This window comes from Melitaea cinxia, chromosome 18 (genome assembly GCF_905220565.1).
Source record: "Melitaea cinxia chromosome 18, ilMelCinx1.1, whole genome shotgun sequence".
Classification (NCBI taxonomy): domain Eukaryota; kingdom Metazoa; phylum Arthropoda; class Insecta; order Lepidoptera; family Nymphalidae; genus Melitaea; species Melitaea cinxia.
The window spans coordinates 12,822,761-12,850,134 of record NC_059411.1 but is presented as its reverse complement, the minus strand read 5'-3'; the positions used below and the strand labels follow the sequence as shown (position 1 = coordinate 12,850,134).

The following is a 27,374-nucleotide window of genomic DNA, read 5'->3' as shown; positions in this document are numbered from 1 at the left end:
TCATATCAAAACGAATCTCATACACGTTTCTAATATATACCTAAAGACATAAAATACCTAGCCGATGTCGTCTTTCTTGACAATAATTGTAACTTTCAAAAATATCTTCAAGAATCTAAACATTAATATTCTGGAATGAATTGATGTTTGGTCATATTACTAGACCGTAATTCATTCTAAACCTCTTTCCTTTATTTATATTACATCAGGTTCTTGCCTGAATCAGTCATTGTTAAAATTATAAAATATTTTTTGTATTTTTTTTTTATCAACAGTGTAGTTAGTAAAATTTATTTACAATTCTTACAAATAAGATATTGTATTTTATTGACATATTACGAAGAATGAATAAACTTTATAGTTTATAGATTTATATTATACAGATTTTGCTCAGTACTTCGTAGATTATATTTAATTATTTATAATTTTATAATACACTAGCTGACCTGGCGAACTTTGTACCGCCTTCTTTATTTTTTTCTTAAATATAATAATTAATATATCAAAATAAAATATAGCCTATCTTTCAAGTTGGATCGAACTGCACATGGTGTGCGAATTTTATTATAATCGGTTAAGTGGTTTAGGAGTCCATTGAGGACAAACATTGTGACACGAGATTTATATATATTAAGATTATTATACCGTATAAGTACCTATAATAAGTGTGTTTTTGACATAAAAGTCTAAGATAGTGGCAACTGGCAACATTGTATACTATTTCATGAGCGCCGACGTTTCCATTTTCTTGGGCCAACTCATCGGTCTCTATGACACAGTATAATATGTTTATTTTCACTTCAAGAAGTAATGATTTGTGACTTATTTATTGTACGGTAATATAATATATTAAATAATTAAAACATGGAGTTGCAATATCTTGCATTATTCTTGAGTCTTTTCTGGCATGGCTGCAACGGTATTATGTGGAGCTTGTCGCCGAACACACAAAAATGCTTGAAAGAGGAGTTACACGCAAATGTACTAGTCGCCGGTGAATACGAGATTGTACAAGTACAAGGGCAAAGGATTGACTATATTGTACGTATTTATTTTCCATTTTTATAAAATTATGCGTAAATTTCTAATGTAAGGTAAATTTTAAGTGGTCAAATTACTTATTATCTAGGTAACGTTTCATAATAGAACTATAAATTCATCGTTATTTATTGGTATTTAAAGTATTGACGATTTTTATGCACAAAAAATTAATAGATAAGCTACGTTTTACAATATATCACAGATCATAACTAATTTAAGTAGATTAAATATATTTTATAACCGTAGGGTACAGTAAAAAGAAAAGAATAAGCACATATAAACTTTTACATTCAATTGCAAATGCTTATTTTTTTTTTTTTTTTTGTAACAATAATTTAATAAACATATCTATAATATTTTATCAGGTGCGTGATTCTAAAGGGCACATCCTGGCACAGAAGGATAACATCCACAAAGGCAAATTCACATTTGTAACAGAGACTTATGACACATTTGAAGTCTGTTTTATATCAAAAGTACCTCCAGGTATGTATCATTAAAATAAAAATTAATAATCTAGAAAAATTGTGTTATATCTTAATGATATAAAGTAAATGAAATCTAGACTTAAAATAATAGAATAGATAAACTATTTCATTGATACTAAAAAGAAAAAAACATTTGTTATCAGTACATATTTACAATTATTCAAGGTTATTATAAAGCTGTTTTTTTTTTTTCGATTTGCTTAAACGCGTTTATCTCAGGAACTGCTGGTTTGAATCGAAAAATTAATTTAATGTTGGATAGCTTAGGAAAGCTATATATTTTCTTTTCCTCAAATTAACCAAGATACATACTCTTATAAACAAGTTATAAAAACAAATGTACTTGCTGCTGAAAAGTACTACCAAGATAATGAGTACTTACTTTGAAAAAACATTAAAAAAACAACACTAAATTTATAATTTGTAAATATTAATCTTTAGTACTATGAAAGAAATCAATATCAATGTGAATTTTACATTTTTAAGAAGAAAATATTAAAAAGAAAGTGACATTTCCAAAAAGGAAAGTTTTTCTTCTTCAACATCTATGGTCTTGATCTGTATAATTGTGTGTTGTATCATGATTTAAGAAGTTAAATAAATTTTCAGAATACCGCGGTGTCGCACAAGATGTTACATTGGATATCAAAGTCGGAATTGAAGCGAAGAATTATGAAGGCGTAAGAATTTTTTAATAATCTTAATTTTAATTGAACTAAAAGAGTATCTTTAAAATGAAAAAAAAAAATCTTTCAAGGCATTGATAGTAATTATTAATTATCATTGATACACCTTTTTTAATGCTTTCTCTTCACACCTTTTGCCTTTTTAGGTTATTAGTAAATTTTATTTTTTTTGTATTTTATGTAATTTTTTCATTTATGTATCTTTTTGTGTACAGTAAAGATATGTATTGCAAAATATTTATTTATTGTAATACTTATATAGCATTTAATTTTTTTACATATGTAATTTTTCTTTTATGGGTCGACCAACTTTGACATTCTGCATCTACCAGAATTCTTGGGTAATAATGTGTGCGCTTGAAAAACTTTCACTAAATCTTTTTTCCATACTAACATAGTAGCAATGTGTGGTTGCATGTGTGGTGGTAATCTTTCTAACATATTTAGAATTTTACAATACCATAGATACATTTTTGTTTATGGTAGAAAAAAATTTGTAAATCATTTTTAAACTGATTTATATAAATAAACTAAAATAACTTGACTAAGGGTTTGAGTGAAGTGATTTTTTTTTAGCAATTTTCAACACATTATAAATTCTGATTATAAGTTTCTAAATATATTTTGTGTTGTCTGTCCTAACAAAATCAATTAGTATTTTATATACAAAATTAATATTATTATGATTTATATACATAAGTCTATAGAGAAATGAATGGTTGTATTTTTTATTTTATTTTTTATATTAGTTAGCCTTTTCCGAGTCTTCAAGCTATACAAGGTTATAAAGTAACATTCAAATACAAACAACACATCTGTCACCAGTAATATAGTGATTAAATTGAAAAAAAATGGTGTAAATATTAGGTTTCCTAATTTTTCATGTCACCGCCCACTTTATATCATTTGGTAATGCTCGCTGTAAATTACCTAATTCATTTTTTAATTATTTATTGTGTTCTTAATCATATCAGATTACTGTTAATATTCGTTTTCAATACTACAATAATTTATTATAAGTATTATAATCGCTATATTTTTGTGTAAATAAATTTTAATGATAAGGAACATTTAAGATTTAATGAACAATTGATAGATCTTATAACTGCAAAGGTGTCCTTTGTTTATTTAACAAAGTAAACATATCCCGGGTTTACTGAAATTGAAATAACTAAACCAATAAATTTTATGCTCTGTTTCACTGGTGGCTAACAAAGTCTGTGACAGCTTATTAGGGTATCATTTACCGTTATATATTGGACAGCTATGTAATATCAGTAACCGGCGAAATAGACTCTTATAATACTAATTATTAAGTTTGTAATGAAATATGGATACAGAGATAACATGTTTTGTGACACCATTTTAGTTTGTAAACAGATTATATAATCGAATTACTGTGTTCTTGCTTTAAAAATTTATATTAGGTCAGGGAAAAAGTCTTTTTGTATTTTCTAGCACGGTTCCACCTGTTTCGGTCTCTTCAGAATTCTTTTGGTTGTACAAAGTTAACATTAAGAGAGGACTGTCAAAACTACTTGTCGTGGCTTTCTAATGAGGAGTCCCAAAATTTCAAGGGTAGCAAGTTACCCAACTAATGGTACATATATATATTTATCATAATGTCCATAAATTTAATATTATCTTACTTTGAATTTCTATATAAAATACGAAGAAACTTTTTCCGACCGAATATTAAAAAGTTGATAGTGAACAAATTTAAAAGCCATGTTATATATTTATATCTTAATTCAGATTGGTGAAGCTGCCAAGTTGAAGCCAATGGAGCTGGAGTTGAAAAGATTAGAAGATTTATCAGAAGCAATTGTTCAAGATTTCACAATTATGAGGAAAAGAGAGGAAGAGATGAGAGACACTAATGGTAATAACATATTTTTATTTATAGTTGAAATCATTAACCCTTTAACCGCCATGTCATAATTCGCGTGAAGTGCCTGTAGCGCCCAGCAACCTTTAGGTACAATTTTGCATAGTGTTGTAAAGTATAGTTATCGATAAACAAAGTAATGAAATAAATAAAAATTACAAAATTTCAATCAAAGGTTTAATTTATTAAGTATAGTACCGCACATAAATTAATCTTCAAACATACGTTAATCAGCCTTTAAACATACTTAATCAGTCTTGATTGTTATTTCTTCATAAAAAATTAATACTTTGGAGATGGACACGGGCTGTCTTTTTTTGTTTTTTTTTTATGTCACAAGATCGGCAAACAAGCGTACGGCTCACCTGGTGGTAAGCGATTACCGCAGCTTATAGACCTGCAGCACTAGAAGCATCGCAAGCGCGTTGCCGATCCAATCCCTAATCCCCCCAGGAGCTCTGGTCACCTTACTCACCAACAGGAACACAATACTGCTTGAAAACAGTATTATTTATATAGTTATATTTGCTGTGATCTTCTGTAAGGTCGAGGTACTACCCCAGTCGGGCTGCTCCATATTTTGAGCAGGAAATTCCTGCGTACCCTACCTCAGTAGAAGTCTCTTGATTTTGTGTTAATTTGTGTTGTCTTTTGCATGAGCATTATGTATTAAAATGATGTTCGTTTCTCACTGCACAATAAATTTAAATAAAACAATTTAATAAAAGATATAGATACCTCTTCATCAATATCAAATTCTTCGTCTGACACAAATTCGTCATCGTCATCACCATCTAGAATTCGTAATAATTCTTCAGCAGTCGTCATGGTTAATTTCAATTTTAAAAACACGAACGTAAAACTTACTAACTTACTACTACATCACAAGAACATGCGCAACACTAATGGAAAATTCCATACGGTTGTGACGTCATGAACGGTCGTGTTTATCCGACGCAGGCGCTGGCTATGTACTGGCTATACTGGCGAAAAAGACTCAGTCTAGGGATGGGAATTAGCATTTATAGTTGTCCTTACAAAAATAACTAAATCGCTAATTTCTTACAAAATATAGATTTACACAGCAAAAACAGATTAGATAGCTCAGCTACCTAGCTAGGAGAAGTAGAGATCATAATAGTAATTGCTTTCAAATTACACCTAGAAACTGATTGTTCCTTTTTTGTCACTTGTTACTTGAATATGTTGTGTAAATACAGAAATAAATAAATAAACAACACGTTATTAAATAACAATTACAAACTTAATGTACTTTTTTTAATCAATAACTCGGTATAAAAAATTGGTAATAAATTATTATATTTTTGTTTATAAATATTCCATATCTTATAAATTCTAACATTATGTCTCATCACTACTGTCGGATAAATACGACATGGGCGTTGGAAGTCAATACACTTTCTCTGGGATAATATTAGTAAATCTACCTTAATTGAAATAGTATTTTTTTTTTTTTTTTTGTTTCTTGATATAGTAAATCGAATTGTAACACAATTTAAAAGGTTGAATAGATAAACTTTCGAAAAAAAAATATATTTTAGGCTAAAACATCCTAATACGTTTAGAAATTGAATAAATAGTACACAGGGTTTTGTGTCGGATAAATTCGACTCAGGCGGTGAAAGGGTTAAAAATTAAAAGGAAAGTTAATATATATATCCTGCTCAAAATCTGGAGCTGCCCGTTTGGGAAAGTACCTCAACCTTACAGAAAATCACAGCTAAATAACACTTCTCTAAAGGAGTGTTGTGTTCCTGTAGTGAGTAAGGTGGGCAGAGCTCCTGGGGATTGTTGAAATAGAAAGGAATATTGTTCTATAATTGTTAACCAAATAATTTTGAATTTGATGACAAAAGCTAGTTTAAACTTTTAAATAACCAAGTCAATTATTAAATTAAGTACAATTGTTCATACTCAATACCAATATTAATATTGATTATTATCTTTGCATTGTTTCAGAGTCGACAAACAATCGCGTGCTATATTTCAGTATATTCTCAATGTTCTGTCTCCTAAGTCTCGCCACGTGGCAGGTCCTTTATCTGCGCAGATACTTCAAAGCCAAAAAACTCATTGAATAACATTTTTTTTTTTTTGTAATTTCAAACATGGATGTAGTCACACTGAGACTTAACCAATACAGTAAATGAAGATTTTTCAAAAAGAACATAGAGCATAGAGCACAAACTTTGATAAAAAGATGGATCTATGTTATTTTTTTTTTAAGAAATATGCTTAAGTTTTATGTAACTAGGAAAGTTGATACTCCATTAATATCTAAGTAAAGCAATAGCTGTAACACGGATCATATACAGCTCGACAGTCATCACAATTGTTCAATGTGATTACATCAGTTTGCCTAGATATAGTGACTGCGTCACGTATTATTTAAATGAAACAAATTTCTTTTACTTAACAAATTTATTTAAATGTTTGTTGTGTGTATATGATCGATATTTTGTGGCTAAGGATGTAAAAAAAGATTTATTAAAAAAATTCACATAGTTTTATTTTTATTTACTTCATTCTAAGTTTCGTATTTTTTCAAATAACTATTTTAAGTTAACGAATATAAAAAATTTGCTAAAACAATATTTTTAAAATAAATGCATTCAATTTCAATTTTTTTACAAATATTTTGTAAAACCTAAAATAAAATATATATATATATATATATATATATATATATCTCCATGTTTTAACAAAACTGCAGCCACATTTTATACATAGTCCTCTTTTGTGACCAACTTAAGTCCCCAAGTTCATATAGTTTACCAAGGGAAGGTGTGTTTGGTAATATTTGTTGAAAAAATAACAATCGCGCTTATTTAATACTTTTGCATTTAGAAAATTTGCCATATTTTCCATCTTGGGCGTAAAATCACAAAGTACAAATAAAACATATACAGTACCTGATGCATATAAGCGGGAAAAAATTTAAAAGATTTTTCCTGACCTTTCCTTTTTATCTTCTTTCATTTTGGAACAATAATTGTAGTTTTAACTAATATAACTTAATATTTTTAATAATCAATATTTAAATAAATATATAAAGTTATTTAATGTCTAAAAAAGTATATTTATTGACTACTGTTTAAAATTATTAATTATAACATATATTAAATCACAACTTTGGATTATATGTCTTATTTGAATAAGCTACTTCCAGAAGTCATACATTTATTAAATATGATATATAGGTAGCATTTTTGTTGAATACTGTGCTTAAAATAGGAATGTTAAATATAAATGATTTTTATAAAGTTTATAAAATTATACGAAAAATTAAATAAAAATTATATAATATTTATTTTATACATACGAATTTTTTGCTACAAATTACGAAATTTATTAACATAAAAAAGATAAAAAAAACATCACAATACACAACTGAATTAGAAGTTGTAATTGATATAATTTATTAAAGTTGTTTTAACACCCTGCATAATATATATATAAATTTATAGTTAATACAATTTTGAGACTGTTCGTCGTAAAATAATATGATTATGGCTCATTCTCATTTTAGAATATTGCAAATAATAATAGAACATTTAAAGCTTCGCAAGCTTTCTTGAACTTAAGATACTTTTAGATTGAACATCGCAGAAATTGTCTCATGTATGTTTATTGTATATTATTAAATAATTTTAGTTGATACTTAAATATACTGACAGCAACTTTATTGATTTTGTATTGCTTTTTAGCAAAGTTTGCGTATAAATTACATTCCTTTCTTTATATACAATAAACGCCCACTTTGTGGTATTATGTACATTCGTGATACATTGGTGTCGATTCTGATGCACCATTGACTAAATTCAACTATATTATCTAAGTTAGATTTAAGTATCATAAGACATTGAAAATTATAGAGAAAGACTATTTATCCCGATTCAAACTCATTATACTACTTATTTTAATTTGGTTGTTTTTTTTTAACATAAAAATAGGAGTGAAAATAAATTTCAATTCAGTTTGTGACATCAGAAGAAGCACCATTATGCTATCAATCAAAGTGGGGAGTAGTCTAGTTGAACTGTAAGGTGTTTGACTCCAGCCTCTCTGAAGATCCTTGCGGCTTGATCAGTTATATATCGAGGATCTACTTCCCTAGCTACTTCTAGTTTTAACGCCCCAACGTATACATCACTGCAGAGAGTCCAGAAATGTGGTTCTTGGACCGCATGAACACCGGCTAAGCCCACAACCCTAGTATACAAGTTTGGAAGCGCTCTTTCGAGTGTCGCTGGAGTCCGTTGCAATAAAACACCACCAGAATCCATCACTAACGGGAACACGCTCGCAGCTATGAGCAACGCTATGGCCATCGAGCAAATTGGATCTGCTCTCATCCAGCCGAATAGCTGCATTAAAATGGCGGATATTATGACACCAACGGAACCAAGGGTGTCCGCAAGCACGTGTAAGAACACTCCACGCATGATGGCGGATCCCGCGCCGGTAGGGGCTTCGATATCATCGTGCGAGTGGCCATGGTTATGGTTGTGCGAGTGGCCGTGTCCGCCATGCGAGTGGCCATGGCCGCCGTGGCCATGACCATGGCCGTGGTGGAAAGCGTATATGCCAATCAGGTTGACTAGGAACCCGAGGATTGAGACGACGAGTAGCCTTTCGTGTTTTACCTGTAAAAAAAATGTAATTTTTATTAGCCATTATAGTTTTACTATTGAACTATTTATACTCTGTAAATTTATTTAGGAAATACGAAAAAACTCTACTTTCTGCACAGTGACCTTGTTTTTTTCACAAATTATATATTACACATTATATATCACATTTATAGCAAATAAGTACTTTTTTGTTAATAATTGTTGCCGATAGGTCTTGCCTGCGACATGGTACGAATCTGTTTTATAAACCATAAGAATATATATTTTTTAATTTCGTAATTTTCAACCGATTATCTTCAATTGTTGTCGATTATCAAGTGCAAAGTTTAAAAAACACATTAAAGATTAAATTTAGTTATAATCTAGACGTGTCTAGATTACTGTTACATATTAACAAGATAATTAATAATTAAAACCTGATTTTCTATTATTTAGTTTTTACTAGCGCATCACTAGCCCACAAACTTACGGGTTTGAGGCCGTGTCAGATTTGTAAAATCACCTCATTTGACTGCATTATTTAGATTTTATTTTATGTATCTGAATTGTGAGCCTACTGTTTTAAACTTTCAAATGTCGTAAAGTACATACCCTGAAGTATTATAAATAATATTCGATGTTTTTCATGTATTCAAGAATTGGACATCGAAAAAATAGAACGTAATATTGCAGGATTAGCGCCACGGGTATTAACATCAAAACGCGGAATATTACGCAAACAGCTGGGAAAGGGTTAATATAATTTTGCTGCTATGGCCCACTGCTGGACATAGGCCAACACAAGTTCGTGGCAAAAATGGCGTGAACTCACGTGTGTTGCCCTCAGTCACCACGCTGGGTAGGCGGGTTGGTGACCGCAGGGCTGGCTTTGTCATACCGAAGACCCTGCTGCCCGTCTTCGGCCAGGGTATTTCAAAGCTAACAGTTGAGTAATTATCCCGCCATCGGTCGACTTTTTAAGCTCCAAGGTGATAGTGGAACTGTTATAGTTAGTCGCCTTAGACGCCTTTTACGACACCCACGGGAAGAGAGGGGGTGGCTATATTCTTTACTGCCGTAACCACACAGCATATCGGTATTTCGACCATAATCGTAAATAATGTGAAAATTTTCAACACTAATGATAGATATTACAGATCCAAAGACAGTTATGCGTAGATTTATTTTGGTAAACTAAATAGGTATCATACCCAAATCAACATTACAACCTCGGATTTACGTATCTCAATGTTTGTACCTGTCTTCCCTCATGTGGCCAACATGATTATCATGTAAATTCTCTTTACTGTATTTGTAATAAAATTTTCTAACAATAACCTACGCGACAAAGCGACCGGAAAATACGTGCTCGATCGACGAAAACCGTAACAGTTGAGTAACATTACGTTTTGTCAGAGTAGAAAGTTTTCTCAACGTTGCGGCAGTTTTTAATTTATTTACTGATAAGTTTTTCATGATATTGTTTAATTACGTGACTTTATGCAAGAGTCGAACGAAATTTATTTTTAAATGTTTTAGCAAAATTTATGTGAATACCTAATTATTTTTTTGCCTTTTTTTTAAAAACATTTTGTCATGAGATTAAGGCTTCCTCATATTTAAAACCTGTGACCATTGGACACTGGTAAGGGCAACTGTCAATTACTGTGTCCATTGTACTAAGCTATCATCAAACTTCTACAGATACTATATAATAATATTAGAAAAAGTAAAGTTATAGTATTTTTGAAAATTTATCTTTGAAAAATAAGAGTAAGGCGTGAAAGTTATGGGGGTGTGTGTTTCTAGGCCCCCAAAAACTGCTTCAGTTTCAATAGAAGGCTGTTAAGTGTAAAGTATTTATTTTGTTTTTTGAAGAATTATTATTTGATACATATTTAAAAAAATCTAAACTCGATTATATTACATGTCATATATGCTCAAGTCATTATAAGTTTTATGAAGAAAAATGGATCATTAGAGAATCAGTAAAAGAAAGATAAAAGACTGAACTTAATCATGCGCATTTATCTTTATTACACAAATAGGGAAGTTTTTCTAATCAATCACCGTATGGAAAAAATCTCATAAAACCTCATAAAGCATGGATCAGTATAAGAATTTGGTCTGCATTTATCCTTTTATGAGGTTTAATGAGATTTTTTTTCTATAGGGCATGATAGAGATGATAATATTAAAATTTACTATACTGGACTTCCCTATCATTTAATCAAAATATTAAATCAAATAAATAAAAATGTTTTGGATTCACACGTATATTCCTAAAGTATGCAACTAATTGCCTGTGTTTAGATAACAGCTGACTGACACTTCTTTATTATATTTTATTTTAATAACTAATATATTTTTAGATACGTATTTTCTTGTAATAAATTTACATATCCACCAACCCTCAGTGGACCAGAGTGGTTGATTAAGTTCTGATCCTTCTTGGTAAAAGAGGCCTATGCCCAGCAGTGGGATGTTACAGGCTAAATCTTGAACAATTGTGAAATTTGCAAATAAAAATGTATATATATTTCACCTGAGGTGCAAATAAAAATATATATATATTCCAACTGAGGTAGGGCACAGCAGGAATTAACTGAGGTAGGGCACAGCAGGAATTTCCTGCTCAAAATATGGAGCAGCTCGACTGGGGTAGTACCTCGACCTTACAGATAATCACAGCAAAATAATACTGTTTTCAAGCAGTATTGTGTTCCTGTTGGTGAGTAAGGTGACCAGAGCTCCTGGGGGGATTGGGGATTGGGTCGGCAACGCGCTTGCGATGCTTCTGGTGTTGCAGGCGTCTATAAGCTACGGTAATTGCTTACCATCAGGTGAGCCGTACGCTTGTTTGCCGACCTAGTGACATAAAAAAAAAAAAAAAAAAAACCTAAACTATAGGTATGGACTGAAGCAAAAAGCTGGGTTAAGGTTGGGGCTGTTACCAATTCTGCCAATGTGGCAGTCAAATTAAAAATAATCATTCTTTTGAGAATGATTAAATTTGTTAACATTTTCGCTCCATTTATTGTATGTTGTATCAAATTATTTAAATAGCATATGGTATTACCAAATGCAGTCTTATTATTAACAGTATTATAGAATATAGCCACCCCCTCTCTTCCCCTGGGTGTTATAAGAGGCGTCCAAGGGATAACACAGTTCCACTACCACCATGAAACTTATAAAGTAAGGTATAGGAAATATAATATATATATAGAACTTATAAATGGTGAGATAACCATCCAACTGCTGGATTTGAAATACACAGGCCGAAGACGGGCAGCAGCGTCTTCGATGCGACAAAGCCAGCCCTGCGGTCACCAACCATCCTGCCCAAAGTGGTGACTATGGGAATTACACATGAGTTCACGCCATTTTTAATGCAAACTTGTGGAGGTCTGTGTCCAGCAGTGGACTGCAATAGGCTGAAGTGATTTAATGAATAGTAGTTAAATAAGATCAAGAAAAATTTAGATTTAGATTTTCATTAAACTATAGAATATTTTAGAAAAAAATAAATGTTAACAAGATTACCTCTGGTGGTTCAATAGCTCTTTCCACTGCCTCTTTCATAATAAAAAATGAAATGAATAGCAGAAAAAGTCCATTTACAAAACCAGCTAACACTTCGGCTCTTGCATAGCCATAGGAGTAACGTTCATTTGCTCTCCATTTTGACACTAATGAAGCTGCTAATCCAGCCACCAAGCCCGTACAATCAAAGAACATATGGAATGCATCAGAAATAAGACCTATAAAAAAGATAATAGTTTAATTGCACTACAAAACATTAAAATCTCTTAAATCAATCATTAAACAGTTACTCACCTAAGCTATTCGTCCAAACTCCATAGAATAACTCCACAAAAGCAAAAGACAAATTCAGTAAAAGAAAAAGAAATAAGTTTTTTGAATTTTTGTCCGAAAATATTAATCTCAACCAGTTTTGAAACTTTTCACGAATTCCAGAAACGGCACCCCGAGACTGCCGGGTGTCTTTTTGTATAAGAGGTAACATTATATTTGTAATATTTTACACTTGTTTCACGTCATTTCAATCCTAATATCTCACAAAATTCACGTTTTACTCGAGAATCACTGCATACGTGTACTCGATAGCGGTTTATAACCTTGTTTGAAGTAAAATATTAAGGATATATAGAAAATAAAAAAAAATAAAGAAGAATTTCACTTAAAATTCGATTTATTTATAAAAGGCAATCATTTTCAGTAATGTTGTTACAAAAACTAAATTTACTAATTCGTACTGAGACATAAATTATCATCATACTGTGCTGTCGAGTGTAGTGCTGTCCATAGATTATACACTTATATACTGGTGCTGTCGACCTGTCGTGGGGCTGTCGATGCTGTGTCGCTGTTGTCAATCAGAAATTTTCAAGTCAATGACATGGTTATTAGTTACTGTAATCATGTAATGGTTATTAGTATTACTTATTACAGGTTTACAGGTTCACAGAGCACAATACTTATACAGGTTCCGTTCAGCCTCCAACCTCCAAGCTTTAATTCTATGAAGTTATGATCATTATTCAAGAGTAAAAAATTAAAGTTAACCGTGATTAAAGTGAAAATTAAAGTGAAGCCTAGAAATTAGAAATAATGTTATTCGTAATAAATACTTCGTATGTTTTAATTATAGCTTTGTAAATATAAGAAGCTAATATAATCATGTATTTATATTTTTAATTTATTTTTGCTACACACAGTAAAGTATTATTTATTTTTTCAATTTAAATTTTAAACATTTAAATATCGAGTTTATCATTTGATTCATCAAAATAGCAATACAGACTAGTATTATTATTAGATAAAATAATTACTCAAGTAATTTAACCAATCACTACGATCATTTAATTTGTGGAATTTATAAACGAAACATTGTTTTTGATGATTCATAAGGTTTCAAACAGACACTCATTTCCGGAAAAGATAATTCTTTTGTCTATGAAATAATTATAAATGCAGTTTATGGTAGAAAAATCGTGTAACGTATGTATCAAATTTTTCAGTTATTTATCATTTGATTTGTAAGTTTTTTTACACAAAATATTATTACTATCATATAAATGTTTTTAACATGTGTTATCATTTATTTTTATTTTTTTTATTTTTTCCCTCCAAATTTTTAAAATGATTCTACCGGAAATTCGTCTATAGATGCGTTTGTTTCCGAAAAGTGAACGTTTCACGAGTCAACAGCAACGTCTTTCGAGAAGTTCTAGGCGCTGTTTGCGACATTTTTCTTTCTTTTATCCGTCATCCAATGTTTAATGTGATGAAATAACACGTTGATTAGTGTGTATTTTCGATATTAGTGTTCATAGTTGTAATAAATTAACCGCTAGATTACGATATAAGCTAATATGGGCGACGAAAGCCATCCTAAAACTCTCTACGTCGGGAATTTAGACGCGAGTGTGACAGAAGATTTCCTATGCGCGTTATTCGGACAAATAGGAGAAGTTAAAGGTTGCAAAATAATTCGAGAGCCCGGTAATGATCCATATGCTTTCCTCGAGTTTACAAACCACACGGCGGCGGCTACGGCCCTGGCCGCCATGAACAAACGAGTATTTCTCGACAAGGAAATGAAGGTTAATTGGGCTACAAGTCCTGGTAATCAGCCCAAGACGGATACTAGCAACCATCATCACATATTCGTGGGAGATCTATCACCTGAAATTGAAACTCACATACTTCGCGAAGCTTTTGCACCGTTTGGTGAGATTTCGAATTGTCGAATAGTGCGTGACCCACAAACGCTCAAATCTAAAGGGTACGCTTTCGTTTCGTTTGTTAAGAAAGCAGATGCCGAAGCTGCAATTCAGGCTATGAACGGTCAATGGTTAGGCTCACGGTCTATACGTACTAATTGGTCAACCCGTAAACCACCGACCAAAGGACCCAATGAAGGAGCGCCGAGTAGCAAGCGAGCTAAGCAGCCCACATTTGATGAAGTCTACAACCAGAGCTCGCCAACAAACACAACTGTTTACTGTGGAGGTTTCACTAGCAATGTAATCACTGAAGAGCTAATGCAAAGCACATTTTCACAGTTTGGTCAGATACAGGACATAAGAGTATTCAGGGATAAAGGATACGCTTTTATTAGGTTCACAACTAAGGAAGCAGCGGCTCACGCTATAGAGGCAACACACAATACAGAAATTAGTGGTCATACAGTTAAATGTTTCTGGGGTAAAGAGAATGGAGGAACAGAAAACCAGGTAAGTTGATATAATTAGCAAAATGAATGTAATATGTGTTTAATGTTTTGTTAACACGTCGTTTCTCAAAAATTACAGAGTACGAGCAACCCGCCGGCCGCTCCTGCACCAATGGGAGCACAATCGCAGTACCCTTATGCTTACCAACAAGGAATGGGATATTGGTACGCTCAGGTAAATATCACATCCGGCAATTTTAGTATACATAACCCAGTATATAAAGATTTGATACTTATTGCTATAGTTTCAGAAGTAAAGATAAAAAATGGTATTATTGTAATTTGCTTAATGCTTTGATAATATTTATTTATTTATTCAAGTTTTCATTTAATTTTAAAAGATAAAATATAATGATCATATTTGCCAATTTTTAGAGATTTTTAATTGTTAAGTATAATGTAAATATATAAAATAATAATGGCAGTGATCCAAACGTTTGCCTTGAATAAATCTTTAAGTTATTCTTTAATTAAAGCAATGATACTTGCTATGTTAGTAATCTTACAAAGATGTTATCTTGACTAACAATGTCAATTTCTTTATGACAAGTGCACTGCACTAAATGACTAAACAATTGAAGTAGTGTGTTCGATAGATTTAAGCACACATTATAAACAAAAATTATACTAAAAGTATAGATTCAAACAAGGAATATTTCAGCTGATATTTCATACAATGTCTTTTTAATCATCTAAACTAACCTAAAAAAAATTATGGCTTCAGTAATATATTATCTATTTTGAATACAAAAAGAATTAGTCTGCAAGTTTGCTCAGAATCACTTCCATACGCATCAGCCTATCGCAGTCCACCGCTGGACATAGGCTTCTACAAGCTTGCTCCAAAAATGGCGCCAACTCATGTGTTTTGCCCATAGTCACCACACTGGGCAAGCGGGTTGGTGACTGCAGAGCTGACTTTGGCACACTCACTTTCATATTTTGCATATACTGTAGTCTGATTTCGAATGTATTAAACTATCATGAGACTATTCAGGTGTAAACTACGAACTTAGTTAGTAGTATTACTATCTATTACTAAAATGAAAAACAATGAGTTTGGCAATTCGATCACTTAAAATTAGTTGCATTCAGTGTTGCATCTACTATATAATATATTTATAACATATTATACATGTACACTTTTTTCTATACACCCATGGTCGTCTGTTCCTATGGTAAGCAACTTAATGCTTGTGTTATAGGTAACAGCCAACTGTTATAGCTAAATATATACTTTTTAAGTATATTTACTTAAAACACAGAAATAATACATGTACAAGAAACCACAAATAATATTATAATTTATAATAATTACACCCAGACTTATATTTAAAGCTACCGCATTGATATTTTTGAAATGTAAACTAGGATATTTGCCCTGTTAATTTATAGTCGATTATGAATTCTTTTTAACCCTGTTGCCAGCAATATGGACATATTAAGTGTATTTATCCTTTTGAGCTCTCGTTGTCAGATAATTTTGCTAACGACATGGTTGGGGGTATGATGACCTTGAGAGTTATAAAAACCTATGATAACATTATATATATATGTTTGCATTGATCTTATCATAGATTGACAAGATCCGTAACAAATATTTATCATCAATGTAATAATGTTAGGTTAGTTGGAAATCAATAGTTCAGTGAAAAATAAATAGAAGTGTATTTATTACATAATAGGTTAGTTGAGATAGATATGAGGTGGATATACTTTTTATGTGAGAGACTAAGATTCATACTTGTGTTTTTAGTTAAATAAATACATTTTATTGTAGTATATTCCTGAAGGAAAAAGTTAAAATGTATGTTGCTTTTTATAGTTTTTTTTTAATACATGTGATTTATTATTAATGAATTAGTTACTAATGATTCAGACTGTTACACAAAGTAATGAGTTCACCATACACATATCCAAACACTTATTTTTAATAAATTTGTCAAATATTTTGCATAGTTTTTGCAGCATTGTGATCAATGTTTATACTACTTAAAAATTAATGTGCTTTTTCAACTTCAACTAAAATCAATAAGTTTTATAATATTATAATATTTGATGATACCTTGCTGGAGCGGTTATAGCACTGGCTGTTGGGTTAGTGGTCAACCCCCGCACATGATGAAACAATTTGCATTGGCCTTATCGATTTTTATCATGGTCTTGGTGTTTGTTTTTGTGTATTGTGTGTTTTTTAGACAACCCGAAGCTTGAAAATAGTTACATAGCATGCAATGGGCGGTTTTATTACTTCATAGTGATCTTTTTCCAGACTACCCACACCCCACAGTATTAATACTGATTATTCTAAATATAATATTTCTAAAATAAATTATATATATGATTTGATGACGACGCATTGGCCCAGCGGTCACATTGCTGATTGTTGCGCTAGCGGTTGCGGGTTCGATCCCATGAAAACACAAATTATTGTCACGTGTGGGGTGTTTGTATTGGCCATATAGATGTTTGTCATGTTCTGGGCGTTTGTGCTTGTGTATTGTGAGTGTTTCTGGAACCCCGACAAGAAATAGTCCTGCTGGGGGCCATTGAGTGTGAAGCGTGTATTTGTTTCTTTTGATCAAAGAACTAATTATCTTAACAGATATTATGCATATGAGTTTTATACCAAATTTAGTATGTAGTGTTCTAACTTTAATCTCTTAAATCATGATAGGAACGGCCCAACTACAACTATAAAAGTAATTACAAACAAAATCAAAAATTACTATATGTAAGTTTACATAAGCACTATTGAATCTTCATTTTAAAAATTAGAAGACTGTGGGAGTTTTCCAAAGTATATTGGCGCTCCAATGTCAGAAGCAGCCAAGATAATTTATAGTTTTAGATTAAAATAGAAATTACGAGTAGAATTTATAGTTGAATTGTTTATTGTGATATAGGGCATTATGGGACTGACATTTTCAGCCTAGCTGTGAAAAGGCACAAAATCAAAAAAAAATTAAATTATGTTTGTTTTCAATAAATTAATATTTAAAAAGAAACAATGCAGTTAACATTTATAGATTACATTTTTTTGTCATTAATAAAATATCAAAAATTAGTTAAAGTTTTCACTTATTTATACATAATTAGAAGTCGTTAAATGTATCTATTGTTACTATGTACATATTTCTTTTATACACAGTGCAAAGTCAAATTTTTACATAATTGAATTATTCCTTATCAGTAAGAGTTTTTTATTGTGTCAGTAATTTGCGTTATCTCCAACATAAAATTAATATAAAAATTCTATACACGTTCTTGTAACTGTAGATTTATATTCATATATATATTAATATTTAGTTATTATATTTATTATTATTTATATTCCTTTCCTGTAACAAGAGTTCAGGTAGGTTTTCCCGCCACGGTTCCCTAAATGATACCATAAAGAGCTCTTGCCACCATCGACGTTCCTGCTCTTATCGAGCCAACTGGAATTAGTCGCGATGGTGGCAAGAGACCTGATGGATTGACGTTGGTTCCCTGGAAAGGGGTCGGGCGCTTTTGTAGGACGCAACCTGCACACTTGGAGTAGCAGTGCTAAATTTTTTTTTAAATGAGATAACTGCTCGCCTTATTGCCTCTACTGGAGGCAAGAGGGCTGGTGCATTTTTGCCCAGAGAATCGGCATAGCGATTCAACGGGGAAATGCTGCCAGCATTCTTGGCACATTTCCACGCGGACATGATTTCTAGCAAAACTATCTGTAAATATTATATATTAGGTTCATCTGTAACAAGCATGAGTCAAGGTATAAGTTTTTAATTTTTATGGTCACTTACAATATTTTATTTTTATAAAACTTTATCGAGTTTTCGATAATTCGTTGCTATGGTGTATATATAAATGAATGTTTGTCGATATGTCCTTTATAGAATCGTAAATTATGCATTTAAATCATGTCATGATCTCCAGCAAAGTGTTGTGCATGAGTTCACAAAGGTTTTGAGTTGGTACGACCAAAAAAGGAAAAACGTAGCAACGCGCCTAGGGTACAGCTAGTATCCTATAAAAAATATAAATAATAGTACAAGTGGTATTAGCAAAATTCTTAGAAAAATAAAAAAAAAGTTAATGTATAAATTACATTCTTCAAATTTTTTAATATTAAATAGTCATTCTGACTCTGCAACTTATCTCAATAATTAGGCCAGTCATACAAGGTCGTTTCTCAACACAATGTATTTCATTGTGCCATTTCGTTAAGAATCACGTTTTATATAAAAAAAAAAATTACGACTGGTTGACGCGTCACAAGCGTGCGAATCTTTATTTATTTTGTGCATTGAAGAGAACGAACGAATCTGCGAATATTTGCTTTCACATTTGACAGACATTAAACTTTACGCCGGAAGTAGCATTATGTTTTATGTTTGACTATTTATACTAACTAGAGGTCGCACAGTGTTCGAAATTCGACCAAATTTAATTTAAATTATCAGTTTGAATATTATTAAAGTTGTTGTCAAAGACTACTCTTATAATAATAAACAAAAGAGTATATATGCGTGTGTGTGTCAAATACACGGTAGTGTGTGTAGTTCTTTTTTCTTGCCGATTTAATGTATTTTTATGCATTATTTTAAAAAAGTATTAGCATTCTGCACTCCTTGCTACCTATTACTTATTATTTTTAAAACATGGCTATCGTTGAAAAGTTTATGAATAATTGATTAATAGTTTAGTAATTTAATTTGCAAGGCCTGATAAAACGTTGTCTTAACACATATGTGTTCTTGATTAATTTTATTGTTAGCATCATAATTATATTTTACGTACGCTTTTATCAATTTTTTGAAGCGTTTTTGTAGTTAAATAATTAAAACAAACTACTGTTATGAATTCGAAAGTTTTGATGTTGATTTGTGTTATGACTATAAAAAGATCTGTATGAATTTTGGCACGCGTATGTTTATTGTCTGGAAAGACACATGTTTGATTCCCGTGATTATATTTCCACACTAACAAAATCGCAAGCAACATCTAGTTAAGATATAACTTATAGCATCCACTGAATCTTTGTTAACATATTTTAACGAAAAAAATATTTTCTCTTTTAACAACTCTGACTTTCAAATAATTAACTTTCATAATTAGCAAATAGACTAAATTATTCACGTTTACACTTTTCGGTCGGCGATGTTTTTTTTTTTCTATTTTTTTCGCTCTTGTGCATGTAATTCCTTCAGCATGTATTTCAGTTCTACAGAGCCCACGACATCCACGCTTTTAACCATATTTATATATTTTATGTGAATATTGAACAGTAATTATGTTCATACTTACACAAATTTTGAACAGCAATTTCGACCATTCTTACTAGTAACTGCGCTTTGCGGTTTTACCCGCGTAATTTTCGTTCCAGTGGCAATGTCAAAATAAAAAGTAGCCTATGTGTTTTTCTGATCTCCAGCTAAATAGTTTAATTACAGTTAGTCCAGAAGTGTTTCCTTGAAAGATTAAAACACCCATTAATCCATCCTCATAAATTTTCTCGTTTATATTATTAGTTGGGTATATCGAATCAAAGACAAATTTATTTAATTGCCATATGTATCGCAATTCGCATTCATTGTAATACTTTTTGTTAATGTATACATATATGTACATATAAATTAGTGATAGTACAATACATTAGTCACATAAAAATATAACAATATATGTTATTTTAGAATGTTAAACAGTGCAGAAACACTAGGCCAGCTGTACTTCTAAATTAATATTATAAAGCTGAATAATTTGCTTTCAGAGCTTATTTGTGTAACTATTTGTTCGAATTGCAAAATTGTTTATAATGGTAGATAATCTGTTTATCAAGGAAGGCTATATAATATCTCGTTACGACAAATAAAGAGCTACAGTGATAAATGTTACAAAAACGGGGAAAATTTACATTCTCCGTAGCGTAAAATTTGGAATAATATAAACATTTCTATAAAAATGAAAACGCAATCAAATAGCCAGTCTTCCATAAAATAATCATGTTCAGACGTGTCGAATATGCCTAGCACTCACTATAGGAATATTTATGTTTACTGTCGTAAGCTTTTTTTGGTTTCAAATTGGAATGTAAGGAGAATAAATCTTTATTAGTAAACAAAGCATTCATTGTTTTCATACACAGCGCTGACGTAAGCTTAGGGTCGCGGGCATATAGTGCTAAATTAATAAGATTATAAAGTTAAATGTTACGTTATTAGTTAAATGATTAGTTCACACGACAATAAATAACTTTAAATCATTCTAATCGGAAATAGAGTACGAGTTATTTGTACTAGTATTAAAGGGAAGAGTGTTTAGTTATTCTAATTCCTAATATAAGCAAGTACATGATACATTATAAAATAGAAGCCATTAGGTAGGTGATCTGTTAGAGGTTATAGCCTAAAAATATAAGCATTAACCATAAAAGACGGTATGACCGTGTAGGTTGTCTAGCAAATAGACTATTATTATGACAGACTCTTTTAAATAATATTTTATAAATAGAAGCAAATATATGCCTCATATAGAATTCGCAAAACAGTGATAACAGTCAAGTCAGGTTCTCCAGTAAGTACAGTACAACACACTACAACTCTAAGTACATATATCTTGTATCGCCGTTTATGGAGCTTTTTGCGATAGTATTGCCGTATTTTTTCAAATTTATTTTTTAACATTGTTTTTTTTAATTAAGAGCCATTTCACAATTTTACGCTCTGCAAGTTTAGGTAAATTTGGTCGCATCGCGCGAGTCGTACGAGCCGCGCGATCTTTGTGCTAGTACGTATAGTGTGACAACCAAAAGACCATCGTGATCATTTTCTGATGTATAATAAAAATTATAACTATGGTATAAAATGTTTTTTACATAATTAATTTGTTAAAAATGTCAAGTATGTTATATAACAACAGTCAATAAATTTAAAATAAATTAAAAAAATCAATTTTATGAAACAATTTTTTTAAATTGATTTAGTTTTTTCAGTTTACGAATGAATCTAATATTTACGATATGAATAAAAAAGCATTTAATGACATCGACACCGACAAACATATTAATTAACAAATAACAAGACAAACAGATTGAAATGCCTATTTGTATTGATAGTGTGAGAAAAGAAAATTAAATTATACATTTGTTTACAGAAATTATCATTATATTATTTTACAGTCATTTTCGTAATATGTTTATTTTATTTATATTTTATTATGAAAGTATCAAATGCGTTTTATCCGCTATAACAACAGGCGCTTGGCGCGTGTGAGCGAGAGAGACGGCTGCGCAGAATTTGGCGTGGACCTTACCTCTAAGAGCGCTAGCGCTCGACTGATTTACCGGGCTTGATGCGTGGCAATATATACTATCTTTTTATTATTTAATATAAAATGTATTAAAAATAATTACATCTTTTAGTTATTTTTTTTGTATTCCTTAATGATGTAAGTTTACTTTAATGAAGATAGTTCGTTAAAATTTCTTAGTTTTCTAAGAGAAATATCGCTTTTAAAATTGTACTTATTTGGAAAATATTCGTAACTTTAAATTTTTTTTATCGTTTAATAGAGATACAAATGGAATAAAAATCTATGATAGTGGACAACAAAATTATATTCCACATATTATGATATTTTTTAAAAATGGTTTCAACGTAGAGGTTATTGAAAAGTAGGACTTCAAAGTATACATTGCGACCGTTTACCCAGGGAGGAGGCTGATGAAAAGGTTAATAATTTTATACACATAATATAAATCAAAATTCTGATCTGACTATGGACTACAACAAAGGTAGCTCTATTATATTTCAAGAATATAAATTACATTATTGCATCCAACACTGAGATTAACGACGTCAAAATATTACAATTTCACGGATTGTTACCGATTTTTGTGAAATGGCTCTTAATTTTTTGGCATTGTTTTTTATAAGTATATCAAAGGTGTTCTAATATTCGTATTCTAGTAAATAGTAACTCTTGGTAGTTCGATCAATGACATAAGATAAACGATTTCAATAAATTGCTAAATATCAATTTTAGTAACGTTATAAGGATTGGTTGGAATTTTTTTTTGTACCATGTATAAGTTAGTCTGATTAACGATAAGGTGAATCATTTCTTTAGGAAATAAATAAAGGAAAAATTGTATAGGTATATTTTAGACCCAGTTAATCAGATGGTAATGTGCTGTTTCCTTATTGGTGATTTAGAATGAGATTGCTCTTGCTTTCCTTTCTTTTAATTTGTGACTGATGGAGTTGGTAGCCGATCCGATTCAGTAGTTTGTAAAATAATATCTTGCAGATCATCAATAATGGCATTTAAATCAATACATGTTGTTTCTGCGTCATCGTCAGACATAATATTTTCCTCCTACAACAATTCAAAGTCAGGATCTATCCCATCACCATCATCATAATAATCGATTCTATCTTCACTATTATCACCAGTGAGTAGGAAATTAGAGATTTCTTCGTCATAAAGGTGCCCCGTGAAAACATTCTAAAAAATATATTTTCTATTAGTTGCCTAATAAATAATTTTTACCCTCGCTAATCAATGTTACAGAAATCTTTTTTGAATACAGAAACAAAAATTCAAGCAATAAATTATGTAATATATAAATTGAGGTACTTACCCAAAAGCTGTAACAAAAACCGTATTAGTTTAGAAAGCAAGACAATTTTTTTACAAATTTCCAATAATTCACACGCATCAACTTTTCGCATAATAAGAACATATAGAAGTCTCTCTTAGGCTTTACTGTAAATAGCGAGGACATATATCCAGGGCCTTTAGGTGGTGTTTTTAGGTAGGGTGGTAATTAAAACCATAACCCTGGAGTGGAAAGCAGGGTTAATGCCAAAGGCTCCAACGACCCAGTTATATGGACGAAAGTATTAAAATAAATATATTTCGCTATGTGTAATGTGTACGAGTATGTCTGATAAATCTCTGAAAAAACGGTAAATTTTTTGTTTAAATGTAATTACCGGAATCTTTCGCAATAACACTAATAAGTCAATATTAGAAGGAAAAATATTATTAACATTGCGTGCAAAAAACATGCGTGTTAATTTCTAAACAAACGCCGTCTTGTACTGCACTCGTATATTACAAATTATAAACAATAGAATTCCTCCAACAAGAGTTTCGACTAAGGAATGTTTATTTTAAACGCTGAAATAAATAACTTCACTCGGGTATCACTTGAGTCTAGACGTAAGTATTAATAATTGTGTTTGCTGGCAAACGAAAAAAACCGACTTCAATTACATGGACAAGTAATACAATGTAGGTAGACGAAAAAATAGTCAAGTAAATACGCATTATCAAAGATTACTCCAAAAGTTGTAATCCAATCTAAATTTAAATGTGATCACGATAAACATCGACTTTCGATTAAATTAAAAATCATCAAAATCGGTGCACCCAGTAAAAAGTTGTGCGGATTTTCAAGGGTTTCCTTCGATTTCTCTGGGATCCCATCATCAGATCACCTGGGATATCTCCTTTCCAACAAAGTTATTTGAAGTCAGTTAAAAATGCACTTGAGCAATATTTAAAAATATGTAGTTTTTTGTTGCTTTGATGAAAAATATAAGGAAAATGCTTCTCGTATGTGTTAACTTAATTTATGTAAGGACAATGATTTGTTTGTTATAAGTACATGAAGGGCCAATTTCACAAGTTACAAATAATGTTATTGATAACTACGCGAAAAACGTCCCGTCATGCAAACTACAAAACGCGTGAAGTTTTTTTTTTCAAGTTGAAGTATAAGTTTTCATTCCATAAGAACGTTCTACAAATTATGGAAAACGTTAAAAAAAAACAGCTCGGATTAATCCAGCCGTTCTCAATTTATGTATGATTATATGTGTGTAGTATATGATGGGTATGATACATTTTAATTTCTATAGAAGGTTAGTGTGAGCTTTGTTTGATATTTTGTTCGTTGTTTCCAGGGTTACCCCGCTCTACAAGGCTATATGGCGCCAGGATATTACCAACAATATGCTGCCACTTATAGCACCCCGCAAGCCGCTGCTGCCGGTAAATATGTATTTCTTTTATGTAGTGTATAATTGTGTATATTTGAATCTGTCCTTGATAGAAAAATTGTAAGATGACAACAAATATATATATATAATAATATAAATATGTTTTAGTAAATTACAGCTAAAATGATAGGTTACACATACATCTTTAGGAATACCATTTAAAAATTATATTTTTTGTTAAATAAAAATTGTTTTATAAGTGTTTTACTGTCAACAAAAATTAGAATCTAACCATCGCGAAAAAGTAATGTAATTTTGTTTTAAAGTAGAAAAATTTCACTTGGTTTTACTTCAAATGTTTGAAATATGAAAAATCCTAATGGCCCATAAAAACTTTATAGTTTTTGCTATTACTGATTGCGTCGTTATCTCATTTGCTTATCGTATAGCAAGCGAGGTAAGCGACGTTGTTTAGAACGGTAACGGAACATAATAAAAGTTTTTGGATAGAATATACCAACATTAGGTTTTCTGATTGGTTATTTGGCATTTTTACTTTGGTGTTTATAAATTTTATATGTAAAATGAATAGTCCCGTCCTTGAGCACCTCAAGTGCTCCAAAACTTGTATGTGGTCTATCTTTATAATGACGTCCTCGAAAACGGCTTTAACAGTTTCGAATCATTTTTCAGTTTAGTAAAACTTCTGAAAATGCGCTAAAAATGGAACTAGCTAGGGATTTTCATTTGGGGAAATGCATTATCTCTTTGCACTCAATAAAATAGGTATCCTATGGAAACAAGTTTTAACTTCAAATTAGTTAAATTTGAATGATTTTTTAAATTACTTTTAATGCCTTTAATATAATATTAAGAAATTATTACCAATATTGATCTTTTTGAAGTAAAATATTATTGGCAATTATTGTTAGACGAAAGAAAATAGCTTTGAAGGAAAACGGTATCATAAAATTAATATCTAACATTAAGTGCAATATCTCAAGAGACAAAGATAAAGAAAATGTCACATATGTTTTAGCTGGTAAAGAAGAATTTACTGGTTAAGAATCAAGGACCACTTTGTAAACGAGATAATTACAATTTGGCAGTTGGCACTATTTATTAGGGTATGGTGATGTAATGTAGTAGTCAGTAGTGTAGTCTATATTACTGAACATGAAAGTTTCAACTGTTTTTGGGTTCGTAACTATCTAAATAAATACAGTAAAAACAAAAAAGTAGTTCTAGAAAGTCGTGTCAGAATAATGTCTATCTCACAATTAAATCTGTAAACAATAATGTGCATTTAAATGAAGTTACATTAATATCGAAAATATCAAATATTATCTGATAAACCAAAATAATTATCGATTTCGTATTGATTTAAAATAAACTCCAGATCCAATCCACTCTCAGATAGCCAAAATTTAGATAATTTTCAGCAAGGGATCAATAAGCTTAAATGCAATAATTGATACCATTTTCATTTCATTACATTTTGGCCCAAGAATGTATGGAATCGTACCCATCTGCTTTGTAAGTATTATACAGTAAAAATAAGCGTGTTTATAGTTATAGGTAGGTGCGACTAAACTGCATAGTTCTATAAAATATAACTATTATTATACACATATGGAGCTATTTTTTACACAGGGTAAACATATTATGTATTATGTTTTTTTATTTAATAAAGCCGATGACATAATAGAAAGAAGATGTTTAAAGAGACTAATAAAGCGTAATTATAGATATTGTCATTAAGATTATTGGCGGATTATTTACGATTGGCGAAATAACTGTTTTCATTTCATTTATTTAACGTTAATGTGTTTTTATTATCGCAAATGTTGTTTATTCCAGCGGGCTACCGTATGAGCATGCCGGGCGGCGGCGCGGCCGGCGGCTCGTGGGGCGGCGCGCCGCAGCCGCTCATGTACGCGTCCGTGCCGTCCGCGCAGTACCCTTCCCAGTAGTGCGCCAACCGCGCCCATCGCGCCAACTGCGCCCACAGCGCTACAGCGCCAACCGCGCCCATCGCGCCAACAGCGCCACCCGCGCCTCGCCTCCGAGCTACCGGCACTAGTGATGCGACTCTCACACACAACTCAATTTGAGTCGAGTCAATTGAGCTAGTTGACTTGATATGAGATTGACTCACATATCACTCAATTTGTTCAATTTGTATTCGTGATTGTCGAATCATGTGAGTTTGTAGACTCAGTTTAAAGAGCTCGCCATTCGCACGTGACTTGATAAGTCAAATTTGTAACCGTGTTTAAGGACAGTCGAGTTAGTTTGTCGTTAAATTTATAGTTTTAGTTATTGTAATACAAAACATCAATATTTACTGTAATATACATATATTTATATGTATTGCTTT

At 31.2% G+C, this 27,374-nt stretch overlaps 3 protein-coding genes and 1 long non-coding RNA gene across 5 annotated transcripts; 2 read left to right on the top strand and 2 right to left on the bottom strand.

Moving 5' to 3' along the window:
• The first annotated feature begins 713 nt into the window (after window positions 1-713).
• LOC123662173 (transmembrane emp24 domain-containing protein bai) lies at window positions 714-6,628 on the top strand. Of its 2 annotated transcripts, XM_045597056.1 has the most exons (6): window positions 714-1,041; window positions 1,407-1,527; window positions 2,139-2,209; window positions 2,548-2,556; window positions 3,971-4,097; window positions 6,084-6,628. In XM_045597056.1, the coding sequence occupies exons 1-6, from the start codon at window positions 865-867 to the stop codon at window positions 6,203-6,205; spliced, it is 627 nt and encodes a 208-aa protein (XP_045453012.1). In that variant the 5' UTR covers window positions 714-864; the 3' UTR covers window positions 6,206-6,628. The 2 variants fall into 2 exon arrangements, with proteins under 2 accessions (XP_045453012.1, XP_045453013.1); XM_045597057.1 differs by lacking the exon at window positions 2,548-2,556.
• A 1,162-nt stretch (window positions 6,629-7,790) lies between these two features.
• On the bottom strand, window positions 7,791-12,919 carry LOC123662172 (zinc transporter 7). Its single transcript, XM_045597054.1, has 3 exons — window positions 12,578-12,919; window positions 12,284-12,501; window positions 7,791-8,770 (listed from the first exon to the last, which is right to left on the bottom strand). Exons 1-3 carry the CDS (start codon window positions 12,765-12,767, stop codon window positions 8,138-8,140), a joined length of 1,041 nt encoding a protein of 346 aa, XP_045453010.1. The 5' UTR covers window positions 12,768-12,919; the 3' UTR covers window positions 7,791-8,137.
• Window positions 12,920-12,935: 16 nt separating this feature from the next.
• LOC123662175 lies at window positions 12,936-13,416 on the bottom strand. Its single transcript, XR_006744445.1, has 2 exons — window positions 13,205-13,416; window positions 12,936-13,127 (listed from the first exon to the last, which is right to left on the bottom strand). It is a non-coding gene; the product is annotated as an uncharacterized LOC123662175 (long non-coding RNA).
• A 528-nt stretch (window positions 13,417-13,944) lies between these two features.
• Window positions 13,945-27,374, top strand: LOC123662174 (nucleolysin TIAR). Its single transcript, XM_045597058.1, has 4 exons — window positions 13,945-15,000; window positions 15,079-15,174; window positions 24,959-25,046; window positions 26,855-27,374. Exons 1-4 carry the CDS (start codon window positions 14,137-14,139, stop codon window positions 26,965-26,967), a joined length of 1,161 nt encoding a protein of 386 aa, XP_045453014.1. The 5' UTR covers window positions 13,945-14,136; the 3' UTR covers window positions 26,968-27,374.